Source organism: Rhyacophila brunnea, unplaced genomic scaffold, assembly GCF_057557595.1.
Source record: "Rhyacophila brunnea isolate RB1 unplaced genomic scaffold, BYU_Rbru_1.0 scaffold_20, whole genome shotgun sequence".
NCBI lineage: Eukaryota > Metazoa > Arthropoda > Insecta > Trichoptera > Rhyacophilidae > Rhyacophila > Rhyacophila brunnea.
Genome location: NW_028232860.1, coordinates 36,997,308 through 37,013,476, shown reverse-complemented (window position 1 = coordinate 37,013,476; position 16,169 = coordinate 36,997,308). Strand labels below are relative to the sequence as shown.

At 33.4% G+C, this 16,169-nt stretch overlaps 1 protein-coding gene across 1 annotated transcript in view; it reads left to right on the top strand.

Moving 5' to 3' along the window:
• LOC147071610 (uncharacterized) overlaps window positions 1-16,169 on the top strand; it is a 549,084-nt gene that overhangs the window by 342,666 nt on the left and 190,249 nt on the right. The window contains exon 5 of the mRNA XM_085947980.1: window positions 8,498-8,638. Coding sequence (XP_085804106.1) covers window positions 8,498-8,638 — 141 coding nt within the window. The remainder of the gene's footprint in view (window positions 1-8,497; window positions 8,639-16,169) is intronic.

Sequence of the window (16,169 nt, the reverse complement as noted above, 5' to 3'; positions counted from 1 at the left end):
CTTATCTTTGTCGTCTGCTATCCGGAACAGTTCAGTGGAGCTGCACTCGTACCAATCACGGAGGTTCTTAAACCACGAAATGCGGCGCCGTCCTCTGCTACGCTTCCCATTGATCTTTCCTTGAATGACAAGTCGGGGAATGCTGTATTTTTGTCCTCTCATAATGCGGCCGAGGTACTGTAGTTTCCTGGTTACGTAGAACTTCTCGGTCCTTCCCCATTCGATTGGGAACTTCAACGTTTGTGAATCATTACATTGGTTTAATTACTAAACTGATTGTATTGGCGGAATTTGAAAAATTTCGGATAAAATAGTAGTTATTATAACACATTTTCCTGAATAACAATAAATACTGATAGCTTGCTTAAGGGATGAGAATTCTACACGGTCAAACATTTTTTTTCAAAACTATATAGTTATATTTTAAATAGTGTTTTTTTAAAAACTCTCATGAACGCGCAGTGGAGATAACTGTATAAGTATTTAAAACCTTACTGTACAATTAATGCAAGTTTGTAGGCATCTACCCCCTAAGTAGACTTGTGTTACGTTTCAAAGTTCTCCTTACTATTCCGTATACATAATGTATAATAGTCGTAAATCTTTAGTTGAAAATAAAATGTGCGCAGTGAAATACAAAAATACAAACAATGTATGTGTATTATATAAGTTACTGTCTAGCATCCTAAGTATGCATACATAGTCGTTTTTTTGTAATTTGCATTAAAAGCGTACCGATCAGAGATGGAGTATAATATATATATATCATGACAGCCAACCTTTTTTAATGTATTAAATTTAGGCAGTGACGTCCCGTGGAGTTAGACAAGACGTGCGATGCATAAAATTGGCACATTATGATGTTATTATACTTAATATATTATACAAATATTATAACTTTTGAGAGCAGTGATGGGATTCATTAGAAAGAATCGACAGATTAGTTCGAAAAACAATCGAAGCATTAATGATCCTAACAACACAACTAAAACAGTATTGTAATGGCGGTTTATTACGTAGAAGGGTACCTCTACACCTTTCAGCGATACAGATCTCTACCCACTTAAACCTATCACTGTTTTAGAGTAGGTTTCATGGTAATGCTCCAATTCTCAATAGATTGTGTGTATGACAATTTAAAAATTTATAGTGTACTTGTCTATCTAAGACAGCCGAAATTAGATAATAAAATAGGTAAGTAGATACCTAACGAATTTGGAGACAATTTGAAACCAAAAATTAAAGAGGGCGGCATTTTAAGCTTGTTTAAGGGCGTCATTTAGCATACGGACGTCACTGGATTTAGATAGTTATTGCATAATATATTTTGCAATCATATATTTTCTTCGACTATAGAAGAGGCAGCTTTGTGATCTTTTATCGTTTCACTTTTAGCTCTTCATAAGATTTATGGAAGCTTTTTAGTGGGGTGAAAATTGTAATTCTAGGTTAAGGAAAATTAATATTATGTAAATTGTAAGTTGACGCATTTAAACCATTGATTATAGCCGCCATCTTTTACTGGGTAGACACTTGTAGGCCACATATTGTTGGAATAAAATAAATCCATTAAAAATATATTATAGGAAAAGAATGTTAAATATTTGATGATGATTTGAATCGACATGTTTCTCGAGTTTATCGTGAATATTTTCAAACTAAAATGATAAATATTATTTATAAAATATACACAAATAGTTTTTTAAGTAGTTTAGTTCAAGTTACGACGTTTACAAGAACACACGAATTAACTCGGCTCTGGGTAATTAATACACTATGACTTTTTCTATTTTTGTGATTGTTCATCTAAATCAGTGTTTCTCATTCGATGGGTACAAAACGTGTCAAGAGAGCCAACCTTTTATGGCTGCAGTACACTCTAGAGCAGTGACCGCCAAACGGTCGCTCGCGAGCTACCGGTAGCTCGCATAGGATATTTTATCATATTATTTATAAATTAGCCTCTCAAATTTAATTATTGGACTCTGAAATGAAAAACTTTCCAACTGTATCGTCGAAAATTTTCAATAAAATGGACCTACATCATAAATGGAATGTGATTTGTCGCTTAAGAGTATTGCCTCAACTGTAGAATCTGTATGGCCCTTCGTTCCAACACAAAAGTATCGAATTTTAGTTCAAATTGCGCTCAAGATGAAGGCATTGTTTTGTTCTACCTACTTATGTGAATCAACGTTTTCCACTATGAAGGTGGTTGAAAGTAAATATAAAAACGGACTCACAGATGTACATCTTGATAATTGCATTCAATTATTATTTTGTTTATAAAAACCTAGGTACATAATTAAAGCACGCATTTTATGTTTTATTGGAAGTCCGATGTCATAATTTTATTTTATATACTATAATAATATTATGTATGTTACGATAAAGGACGATGACAAAAAATTATAAAGAAAGAATATGTATAACTAGCTCACCAGACAATTTCAATATCTGAAAGTAGCTCACATCCTTATTGAGTTTGGATACCACTGCTCTAGAGAAGCCATAGTCAGTATAAAATTGTAAATGATAATAATATGATAAACAAAATGGTCTCTATTACAGATAGCGTATTATCAACCATGATAATATGTAGCAACATAAATTACAGTCGCTTTACGTTTGCTTCCAGTACAATATTTCACTTTCTATACAACCCATCCTTTGACCTGTTATGTGTACGAAATGTTGCTGCACCGCGGGTTCGCTTTAAGTCGCGTGTGACGTCATAAAGCATAAATGCACTCACGCTCGTAATAGGGGTAATTGGGAAATGTCGTCATCAGCGACTTTACGGCCCTAAGCATAGGTAATATAATGCTCCTAAAATTAGCGATGCGATTACTTTGTAAGGCATTAGTAGGTATAGCCTACTGACGACGCTTACTATCAAAATCTCTAAATTTGAATTTAATAATAAATGAATGTATTTTATGACCGATTCACCAAAAAAGTATAGATGTTGTACATATGTAAAGCATCATAATATATTATCTTTCAAAACTAAAACGTTTTAATTATATTCAAAATAGAAAACTCAATTTTTTAAACCATAAAGCCATAGTTAATGGTTAACAATAAGCATCAGAAAAATCTTAAATTGCTTTTTCCAGAAAGCTTTGTTTTTGAACATAAGATAAACTATACTTACATCATATTTTTTTTGACATAGACCACCCTTGTTATATGGAAACAACAATAGAAATACATTATTTAAATTGGCGTTTACGTAGTAGAACTCTATTATAACGGTTTTGAAATCAATAAATAAAGTTATTTTTGTTAATTCTACTGTAATTGAGTCTTTTACTATATTAATACTATCGACCGAAGGTACTTACTTCATGGAATTCGGATTGAAATTATAATAGATTTAAGTTTTGTACTATTCCATGTGAGTCGATTTTTTGCGACCCAGGTTTCGCCTTTCGGCATCTTCGGGCACTATGTGCACTCACCAAAGGGAAAATACAAATTGACAATGAATACAGTTAACTCTAACTGATATAACAAATGAATATAATAAAGTAGGTAAAAATTACATCACCTATCGATGAAGTCAAGGATCACACTAAAAAATATAGCAAACAAATTATTATCAATAGTTGAAGTGTTTGTAAAAAAACATTACCTTAACACTAATAATACACTCGATAAGCGAATAAATCATTTTTTTCAGTAACTTTTGGCTCTCTCATCTCTTTATAATATTCGTAATTTCGGTGATGATTTTAACCATATTATTTTTCCTGCGACTACTTTGATTTGATATAAATAATATTAGGGACTACAATCTCTGAATTTTGGGAATAAGTAGGTATTCTAGATATCGTTCCCGATTCCGAGATTCGTAAAAATGTTGTTATGAACACAACTTTTCCGTATAATTACCAGTGTGCATTTACATATGTGAGAAGAACGAAAAAAATATATTCAAAAATAACGTTTTTATTATGATTGAATAAGGAAGATATTTTGTTGCTGCTGTGTTAAAAAAATATTTCCTGATCTCGTTATCCCCTGAACGTACCTTATGAAAAAACGTTAGCCTACATTTTAAATCATCATAATCATCAACCGGAGTCAATCCACTGCTGGATGAAGGCCTCTCCAAGCTTTTTCCAACTCTCTCGGTCCTGTGTCGTTCGCTGCTACGTATTTCCGCCGAACTTTATCAGTTCGTCAATCCAGCGGCTTTTAGGGTGACCCTGTGGCCGTTTCGTACTATTGGATGACGGCATTTGTCCAGCGGCCATCCTTTCGGCGAGCAATGGCCCCGCCCATCTCCATTTCAGCTGTTTGGCTGATATAAATATAAATAAAGAAATATAAACAGTTTAACATAATTTTTAAATAGGTACGCCATTGATAGTATTGCCATAAATATTACATTATATATTATAACGAGTTCTACCGTAATTTCAATTGGTATTGTTTTCTTGAAATCGTGAAACTTCCACTTTCTTTTCATTGTATTACTAAAATATCTTTTCGAGTACTTATAATCAAACAACATAATCTACAAAAAAGTGTTTTTTGTACATAACGTTATTTTACATTCTCGGCCACATGGTAGTCAAACAACTGTATGTCAATATTTTCTAGTGTCTTCTTAAAAAGTTTATCGTTAACTAGGTACATAAAGTTACCCTTGTTTGCATATTTTTTTAAAACCATACCTATAAATTTTAACATCACCATAAGCAAAATAATTGTACAATACAAAATAAATTATAAAATATGAAAATTAGGTTTTAAATAAACATCTCCTTTGTTAAGTTACAAGAAACTAAAAAAACGTTTTTTGGCTCTACTGTAAAGTTGCACTCTTGTAGATAGTGTTGTTTGACATTTTATTCACCAAAAAACGCATTTTTTGGTAAAAACATTATATAAAATAATGGAACTTAATCATCTTAAATCCCGGAATTTTTACATCTCAGAATTGCACACCTTAATAAACTGTATGAATATAGCAGTGACGAAGGGTGGAGGTAGGCTGTTAAGATATGACATAAATAGTGCACACTAAACTTTGTCAGTCAAACTTATTTGTTTTCATTTAAATAAGATTACAATTTACGTTGGTGCGAAACCAAGCTATAATAGATAATAGTTAAAAAATACTTGTCTATCTATAACATATCTAAAATTATGCAATTAAATCATAGATAACTTTGCATATTTTATATATAGAATAATATTTTTTTTATCAATCATAGTCTTTATTTATCTATTATAGTCATAGTTCAATAAAAACAAATACGTATGACTAACAAAGTTTAATGTCCACTATTTATGCTGGATTTTAACAGCCTACCCCCACTCTTCGCTACTGGTATAATATAGGCTTATTATACAAAACATTCTTGAGATAAAACAAATCAAACCATGTATGGCTTTTAATCGTTGATAATATAAATTAATTTACTATATCACAGATATTTGCAATCAATTGAACACATATCTATTTGATTGTTAGTTGATTGTGAGTAGCTAATACGTACTTCCATTGATTGGCTCGGATTACATGAGTAATTGATTATAATTTAATTAATTATGCATATGTCATGTAGGTTTCCAATCAAAATTTACATCCATGTATGTACTCGTACATGGAATATAAAACATATCGTCACTATTCTGTCAGAAGACACTAATTCGAAAAAATGACATATTGAGTTAGTTATACCAAAATTTTCCTTATTTCAAACTTTACCGTCTGGAAACCTTCTTAATAAATAAACAGTCTTTATTTTAAAGCCATTCTTTTTACGATTACTTAATAAACTTACATGATAGACCATTTCAAACATTTTAAGAACTTCAAAGTCAAATTACTCAAAACTAGTATTCTCCAGTTAGTGTGTTCTGCCAGAACAGAGACGATATTTTCTTTGTGATTCAATGAAATAAGCGAAGATTTTTTTAACCTCAATCCACTGTCTATTCGTCTTCCTTCTGATCCACTAAATGTGAGACAATTGAAGTAATCCCTCCAAACCAAACCCGCCCTGCACAACACCCGATCTTAATCGGGCGTATCACGGAACCATACGTTTTGATGTGAAGCATCATTTTTATTTTTATGACTGGGAATGTCTCAGGAGCAGCTACCCAAGACTAAGGGCACCATGCACTCAAATGTGCTTTGACTGAATTTACATGACTTTAAATTAAGGTACTAATGGGAAAGATGAGTACGTAGAGTCAATATTAAAAATTGTAGTAAGTAACATATTAAAGCTAATACAAAACTGCCGAACATTCTAAGTGAAAAGACCTTCACGTTGGCAGTATGACGCTGCAAATTTTCTAAATGCAATAAAATTGGTCTTTATGGCCACCTGGTCGGACGGTACGATAGGCCCAACAGCTGGTTGAACCGACTTGAGCAGCTCTTCCTTTTCCGTACGCATTTTATGGCATTCCCAGAGTATGTGGTTTGCATCCTGTATTTCTCCGCCACATGGACATGTTGATCAGGTAGTAAGACCAAGCTCAGAGAGCCTGCCAGCAAAGCCACCATGTCAAGTCGAGAATTGACTGATGTAATGATCTGGAGTCAAAGCGGTTATCTCCATTCACAGTTTGATATTTGGAAAAAAAACATAAGTATATAATAATATCAAAACATAAATGTGAGACAATTCGTATGTGTTTGATGATACATACATCTTGGATGAATGGGACAACTGGACGCCACGACAATTAGACGCCGCACTTGCTTTTCCCTCCACCACCCGCCACGTCTCCACACCCGTTATGCAGGCGTATACCGTGGCGTAACGAACGATAGGCGCTGTTCAAATTTGTGCCGAAAGTGTCCCAGGAGCAACTTTCCAAGACCTTGGTTGGCGTGCACTAGAGTGTGCGTGATCCCTAATTCCATATAATGTATAACGGTCAATTCTCGATGAGAAAAGACCTTCTCGCTTGCCGTATAATGCCGCAAACTTTTTAAAAGCTGAGAAATTTTCCCTCGTAGATACCAAGTCGCAATGGCCGACCGGTCCAATTGAGGGTCGGACCGACTTGAGAAGCTCTTCCCTTTCAACCGACATATAGGGACACTCCCAGACACGTAAACAGTACATAGACGAGGAATTTTAATCAATTTCTATCTACTATTTAGTAGTTTTAATTCATTTTACTCTTACCATGATGTTTTTTTTATTGCGGATTGAGAATTACAATACCTAAGGCTTTACATAAAAATAAAAAAACTCTTTTATCGTTGGAAGTGTAACATATGCACGATTAAATCATTATTTACGTGTGCATATTTAAATTCTCACCATCTATTAAATCATAATATAATAACTTAAATATAAATAATAATATTAAACATATTTTTTAAAGTACCTATGAGTAACGTCTATATATTTTCGAATTTCGTGGCGTCCAGTTTTCCGGCGCCAAATCGTCCTAGACCCGATCTTGGGTATTTTAACTAAAGATTTGATCTATCTCTCTATATGATAACAAATAAATCCACGTAGTCGTCCAACCACAAATATTTATATTTATCAAGAATTTGACAATTACGATGATTTTGATGATGATAATTTATTATAGAACATAATTAAAAGCTGACGCAGGGAAAATGAGTGAATGTCTTTGTCCCGGAAACATAACGGAATGAATTGACATGATTAGTTAAACTTCATAAAAACACGTTTTACAGGAGCAACTTTATTACGAACAGATGAATCGAAAACGACAACGTGTACATCAATGGCCTTTTTTAAAATATATTTTTCAATTGCGGCACTATTATGTGGTCAACAATACATAATATACGGTTACATGTAAGTTGCACATATACAATTCATCGTGAGACACTTATTCGTGTGCCGCAGTACGTGAAACATGAGTTCGTATAACATTTTATCAAATGACGAGTTCTTCGTTGAACATTTCACCGTGGAATACATTTGTACGTATCTTACAAAATGCGGCAATAGTTTCCAAATAGTACTGTTCCAATTAGATTAACCCTAACCTAACCTAGTAAAGACATCTCCACATGTTATAGCATACGTATAAATATACTCCACGGTGAAATGTTCAACGAAGAACTTTTCACTTGATTAAATGTTACACGAACTCATATTTCACGTACCACGGCGCATGAATTAATGTCCTGCGGTGAACTGTTTACGTACAAATTTCCGGATACGATAATATACATCGCAACAGTAAACTCATTTTAAATAGCATTTAGATAAATGATATTTAAGCAGATGAAAAAGTGAGTATACACGTTCTTGAAATGCATTGTTTTAGCACTCAAGTGCAGGTATTAAACATATTGATAGACGAACTGTTTGGCAGAATATGAATCATCCGCATTAAATAGGCCGTGAAACAGTTTAATTTACTTATGAAGATCAACGTGAAACGTGACTCGAGACACGAAACTGGATCTAAGCTAGGAGTTCAGGCTATATAAATATATTCTGATGATTTTTCTTTCTTTTGTCTTCAGGCACTGGCGAATCAACAACTACCACCTTTGACCTCTTGGACTCCTCGTCTTGCCACGAGATGGCTCTGTCACCGCAACTGGCCTCAGATGCTTTCCTCACAGACACCTCTGACAGTCTGGGCCAGAATGAACAGGAACAAGGTAATAACTAACACGATATAGTGCATTTATTTATTCAGGAAAAAAGTATCTTTATTATAACTTATAATAAGGTACGTTTTATAATATTTCATAAAATTCAAGATTACATCGAAATATTAAGTATGCTAATCCAAAAGAGCGTAAGCGAGATGTTGGCCAACAATGATATTTATTAGTTAATTAAGACTTTATTAGTAAAGCACATTGGCCGGAATCCAATGGATCCAGTTCGGCTCTGTACGAATATTTTTTTCTCATAATAAGCTTTGACGTGTTTATTATCCAGATTATGTTTTGGTTATAAGTTTTTTTTTATGTATATATTTCATTGTTTACTTTATGGCTGTGGCATTATGGAATGATTTAAAAGAAAAATTCACCGATGTAATTACTTAAGTTCGCTATAAACTGGAAGTAAGTATATTAGTTTCAAAGTCGGCCACCTTCATGTATCGCCATTTTGGGATAATTATAAAAATAATTTAATCACATTATTACGACTACAAATTTAAAAAAATATTGCAAATAATTATAAAAAGTAAATCGCGAAATAAAAATTACCCAAAATACATTAAAATTATTAAAAAAAACAATGTTTAGAGTTAATCTGAGTTAATCTAAGTCTAAGATCTGAACATATTATATACATACATATTATGAATATAACCCAATTTGTAAACAACCTTCTGTAAATTAATCGTTATTTGCAATTAATCAAATGGGTTTAATAGATAAGCAGTATTGTGTAGTACATTTTTTTATGTCTTTATTTAAACACCACAATAGATCGTGAAGCCCAATTACACTAGCAAAACTCCCCGACGTAATGAATTTATATATTAAATTATGTAAATAATATATTGTGACTTCACCTTGAATCGAACCCGGAGCCCCCGGGTGAAAACCCAGCGCCTTACGCAGTGCACTATAATAAGGATTATCAATTCTCTTTAATGTCATAATGTGTAGTTAATTTTTCAATGGAATCGGGCTCTTTATAATGTGAAATAAATAAAAATATTTAAAAACAAATTTAATATAACATGACTTAACATCACAGAACAGGAAAGGTTAAAACCAAAAGAATTGATAAATAAAATATATTAAAAGAAGACTATAATAAATAATCGATAAAAAAAGCTTTGTAAATTCGTAAACAATTTTGTTTTTAGTTTCCGCTTAGTAAAAAGTGCCAAACAAAAACAAATTGTATCCGTTTATTTTCTTTTTTCTAAACAGATCTGTGTACATATACGTATGTGGGTGGGTACATAAAAAATACTGTATTTCGAAATTTCAAAGTTCAACATGTCAAACTGTTCTGATACATTAAAAATACTTTTTCGGAAAAACCTTTTTCTAACAGAGATTCATAAACTGTATGTCGAATCGGAATGAAAGACTTCATTATAGACCTTTTTACTGGTTAAAATTTAAATTAATAAATAATAGGTTTGTGTTAGCTTCATTATTTTTTAGATTTAATTAAACATTTTCATATTTTTATTTAAAACATAAATTAGATGATTTCACACAAATCTCTACGACCACGAAATAATATGTTTTTATGAGTATTCTAACGATAAATAAAATGAAATACATGTATACTGATGGCCCGCATTAAAAACACATATAATCGTATAGAAACCTACATAGGTCACAGGCGTATCTCGTTAGGGCTGAGATACACGGCACTACAAGTCGCAGCAAATTGAAGATACACGGCGTTGCAATAAAAATGCCAAATGCCGTATATACGTATTATATTATCTAAGGAGTACGACACACGCCACCGCATAAATGCGGTACCAACACTGCAACTTGCAATGGTGTATGTGATGTCAGTTGCAGGGATTTGTTATGCTTTGAATATGATTTTACACGTACTTTGTATAACGTGTGTTTTCAAGATTTCGGTATAATTTAATAGTTGTGTGACTAGTTTGAACCGTTTCTATGCACCTTTTAAAATATATTCTTACAAATCAATTGCGTCAATAGTTCCTCACCGGCCATGGCAACTTCACCGCCAGACCCCACGAGTTTGGCTTGATGGTAGATGGGCCGGGTTGTACCTGCGGGCATGATCACCAAGATGTTGAACACATCCTCTGGGATTCCCGCTTATGGAACTCGAACGAGCGGAGCTGTTTGCCAGGGTCCGTCCTCACACGGGCTCAATTGGTAATGGAGATCTGATAGCAACCGAGGCCAACTTTGCGGCATTCAAGAAATTTGCAGCGTCATATGGGGAGCGGGATAGACCCGACTCTTCTGTAGACTCATCCATTTCAATTCGTGACACTCAGTATGCGGATACACAAAGCGCTTAACGTCAGCGGACAGCAGAGCCAGTCTAAAAAACAAAAAAAAAAACAAATTCTTTCTTAATTTTCTTCTTTAAGCACTACGGTGCATGGTTGCAGCATCAGTCCCGTGCGGCTTCGTCTCGGGACGGAATGAACACTTAAAATCACTTCTATCAGACACGTTTAAAGCATCATAGAAAGCGGCCGTGCATATCCACAGCTGTGCATACCTATATGACGGGTGGTGGTGGGAACTTTAACGTAAATCAATTGCGTCATCTGCGTCAAAGAAATGCGCCGCTGTAACTGATAGTTTTCAGATTTTTTTCTTTATGACCCATCATCTGATACATATTATATTATAACGACTGGGTTCTGTATTGTTTTGTACGTTTGGAATTTCGTTTTCAATTATAACAATTTTGACTAAAGATATGTTTATGGAATCCAAAGCTATATTTGTTGGCAGTCTGTATAAGTATTCTGATACATAATTCCATTGTTTACGGTAATGACGTACCCGAGACAGATGAAATTGTCGGTTAGTTATACGCATTTCCCAATGGCTAATTAATTATACAGCTGCACTTGGTCCACGGTTTTAGAGAATAAAATATATTAATTTTTACTGACATTGATAATAATGTAAACTGTTATGGCTTCGCATAGCAGATTCACAAATTAATTATCATTTATGTCAGCTTCTGATTGACCTTAATAATACAGGCATCTGCTTAATTATATTATTAACTTTCTTGTGTGTCTCACAGATACCAATATAGAACAATCACCGCAGGTCAATATTATTATCCTGTGTTACAATTTGCAATAATAACCACCCAATTACATTGTCATTACAAACATTCAATCCTTAGTTCAGTTTTATTTAAATAAATAATATCGCACGATTAGATAACAGTAATTATAGTCCATAAAGGTTTGCTAGTTGAATAAACTATTTATTTTATTCAACGAATAAGACACATGATTTGAGAATGTAACACTATAACATTATATATTTAACATATATATTATCAACACTAGAAAAAATCTTTTTGTAGACACACAACGGGACCTGAGCCTATATCCGCTGGATTCACACCAGTGTGCTTTCAATTAAACTACGAGCATCCTAATTAATTACTACGATTTCAACTAGTAGTTATTACACGAAATGCTTATCGAATTGCGCTAGGTATAATGTTGGGTATAATTGGGTAATTGGTTAATGGAGATTGTTAAGCAATTATCTGACCACAAATATTTAATGTTTAAGTTAATGATATTTATTTAACGGGCACCTGCAACTAATGGCAGGTATAAAAACTTAGAGACCCGACGTACCGGCCAATTTTGACCCCCACTGTAAAAAAAAACATAAATCATTAATAATTTCATAAATCTGAACTAAAACTAATTTGTATCAAGGATGACAGTGATAGCACATAATAATATTAGTGCTTCATGTCTTTGTATATAATTAGGTATGTGTCCATCACATCATCACATTTATTTAGGTACGCTTTGGACAATATTTTATACTCTACCTATCACTTTTTAAGATTTTGCGTTATTTTTAACTGTATGAAAAGTTTGAGCCATTTCAAGGCCCCTTTATAAATTTCTGACGAACTTATTGCGTCATGTGCGTCAAGGAAAATCACCGACGCCTGCCATATTATATAATTACTTTCTTATGTGTTTCATAGATAGCAGTATATAACAAACATTGTAGCATAAATAATTAATCCCGTTTTATTTAGAATGAAAATTCAATCATTCACTTATAAAAGAAACGACATTGATTGTTTGAGAATAATGGTAGCCTATATATTATTATAGATAGGATAATTTACAGATTTTTCGCTAATTTCTTATCTCAGTAGGCGTCTGCTATAAAGTTTTGCTACTTTATTGTATCTTTCATAAATGACAGTAGTGAAAGGTGGAGGTAGGCTGTTAAGATCCGTTATAAATAGTGCATATTAAATTTTCTTAGTCATACGTATTTGTTTTTATTGAACTAAGGCTACAATTTACAAATGGTATTGGTTAGTTTTTAAAAATCAATTAAACCCTGCCCAACCAAACGATAATATTTTTGGTATATTTTGGGCGATACGACAAAATTGTGCACATTTTTTCATTCATACTTATTAGTTTTCGTTCGATTATGAATACATATTATACAAATATTATTATACGATTATGAATACATGTTTTAAATTCATTAAGCCCTGCCTAAATCAAACTATAATAGTTAAAAAATATTATTCTATCTATAAAATACTCAAAGTTACGTATCATTTAATTGTATAATTTTAGATATTTTATAGATAGATGATTATTTTTTGACTATTATATATTATGGCTTTGTTTCCTCAGGGTTTAATTGAATTTTAAAAATTAACCAACATCATCTGTAAAGTGTAGTCTTATTTCAATTAAAACAAATACGTATGACAGTCAAAGATTATTGTCCACTATTTATGGCGGATCTTAACAGCCTACCTCTACTCTCTGCTACCGATAGATGGCAACCGATAAGGGTAAAGACAATATACGTTCCGTATTGTAACGAAAATTGTGATTTATCTCAAAGTAATAATATAAAGTGACTGAGTATTGTTCGGCAAAATGAAGCCGTGTTTCTATTCGCATAGTAGAACTTCAATTTTATTATTATCAACTTAACTATGAAACGTTATACCATCATGTTACCTCTCAGTACGGCCACCAAATTTAAATATAACATAGTTAACCATATTTTCTACTAAATTATCTAAAAATAGTTAACACAAAATTTATAGTTCTTCTTCTTCTTTCATCCTATCACGACCCAGTGTTGGGGCATAGGGCAAGCACAAGTTCGCGCCACTTCCCTCGATCCATCGCCAACTCTTGCGCCTCCCGCCATTCCAGACCTGCAGCGCGTAGATCGCTTTTGTAGCACCGCTGCAGGATGAGGGAGGACCGGCCACGATGACGACGGAACTCTTGAGGCTGTGCTACAATAAATTTAAAACAAACAAAACACATGCTCGCAATTTTTAAATGACTCAATTAATATTTAAATCAATATTTACCGGCGACGTGTACAGAACATATTTAATTTAGCCGTAGAAATACTATCTTACTCTAACGCATATTACGGAGATATAAGCATGCCGAATGATTTTTCACTCGCACTTATGTTTTTTTTTTGCACAGGCCTTGGAATTACTCCATTTTCATTTGCGAGCAAAATTCGATACTTGATTCACTTTTAAAGCAGTCGATATTGTACGGTTTGGGAATGAATACTATACAGATGTTGGACAATTGATTTATGTTGACTTTTTAATTCTGTGACGTTCGGTTTGGTTTTGAATAGGAAACGCGAGAGTCTGCCGCTGACGCGCCCTACGGCGCAAAATGATTTATTTTTATGGAAATATTATTTCCAAACTTTCCACGAGTTGTAACCATTCAATTGGTATGTACTGAGGGAATTTCGCAGAGTGCTGCGTCGAAATATTTTCACCGAAAAGTATTTTATATTAACACCCACTCAAAATACTTCACTAGCAAAAAAGTTTCATAATGATGCCGCCTTCACTAGACCGTTAATAACACGTTGATAATGCATCTGTATTGAGATCCTTATCGAAATTTAAAAGTCGTATAAGCGTTATTTAATTTTTCGCATTATAATAATTTGTTTTTAATCCCGATAATAAAGTGAGTTTTGTTGAGATATATTTTTTTTAATCAATGCTGAATATACATACAGAGTATTACAAAGAAACACACAATTAGGTGAGGGGCTAGGTAACACTTTTATTTGTTAAAAAAATGGGCAAAACCAAAAAAAACTAACCCATCTAAAAAGCACTATCACATGTTTTTGAAGTTATACTTCTTTTGACGCGTTTGGGAAATCAGATCAGAGTGTATTTTTGGCGTGTGACATGTAACACATAATTTATTTTTTCACACGAAAAAAAACGCACTCGATTGGATTCGAGCCACCAATTGCTCGGTTATCAGCCGAACGCACTACCTTTACGCCACAATATGATACTGCAATCGTGACGATTATACAGTATAATATTATAGTTTAGAATTGTTCCGTTGCCTAGGCAGCGAATTTATTATTGTCGGCCATTTGCAATTCCTTACGTAAACAAACGATTAAACGTCATATACAATAGCTGAAATATATCACTATTTCTCAACCACTTTCGTTTCATGGCACACTATTCAAATTATATTTTTGCGTTACACAGAAGAATATAACGTTTTTCAAAAACTCACACTATAATTGGATGCTGAAACGCATGTTCCATAATAATTGACTGGCAGCGTTTTTCAGTGGACTGTATTAGACAGAATAATTCGGATGCTGGGGGGAGGTATCATGCCTAAACGTGGGTATGGAATTTATAAGGGATTGCGCTACCATAATCGGCCCAACCATTTACTACTATATTGAATACGTATCACTTAATTTTGGCAGAATATAAATAAATTTTCAAAAATTTTAAAACAATGCTTGAAAGAACTACCTACTCGTAAAACCGATCACAAAAATTTTATAATTGGTACCTAATCTTTTTAGATTATTGATAATTAATGAAGAAGGTTACTAATGTCAAATTGTAGATAAATGAAATAACTCAAACAACTAAAAAACATCTTTAAACTGACTTTAAAAAGTCCTGTCATTCTTTGAATCTAATGGAATCGAACAATTGTAACAATATCATACGGCACACATCTCAATCCCTCGCGAGTTACCGGTTGGTATGTCTAAGTGCTTGGTCAGAGTGAACACGCGGACAGCGAGGCGGCAGCGGTGCGTGAAACTCAAACGTATAACCGTGTGTGAAATGCCCAAAATAAGACACTGCCTACGAATATTTCACACACGGTTATACGTTAGTGTACGTACGGCCTGAGTGGACAGCATTTACCGGGGCGTTGAGTTCCGTGCGCAACTCAAACGTATGACAGTTTGTGAAAATGTTCGTAGACAATGTATTTTGTTTTTTATACATTTATACGGTTACACGTTTGAGTTGCGCACGCCGCTGTCGCCCCGCCGCCCGATCGACCACTGTGTTCTAGTACTAAATCGTGTATTTTACAATTATTTGTCAATGATGACGTATGTTTTTATAAACCTAATACAGTGATCTTTACAAAAACCGGCAGATTCAACATAAATTTGAATTTTCTTG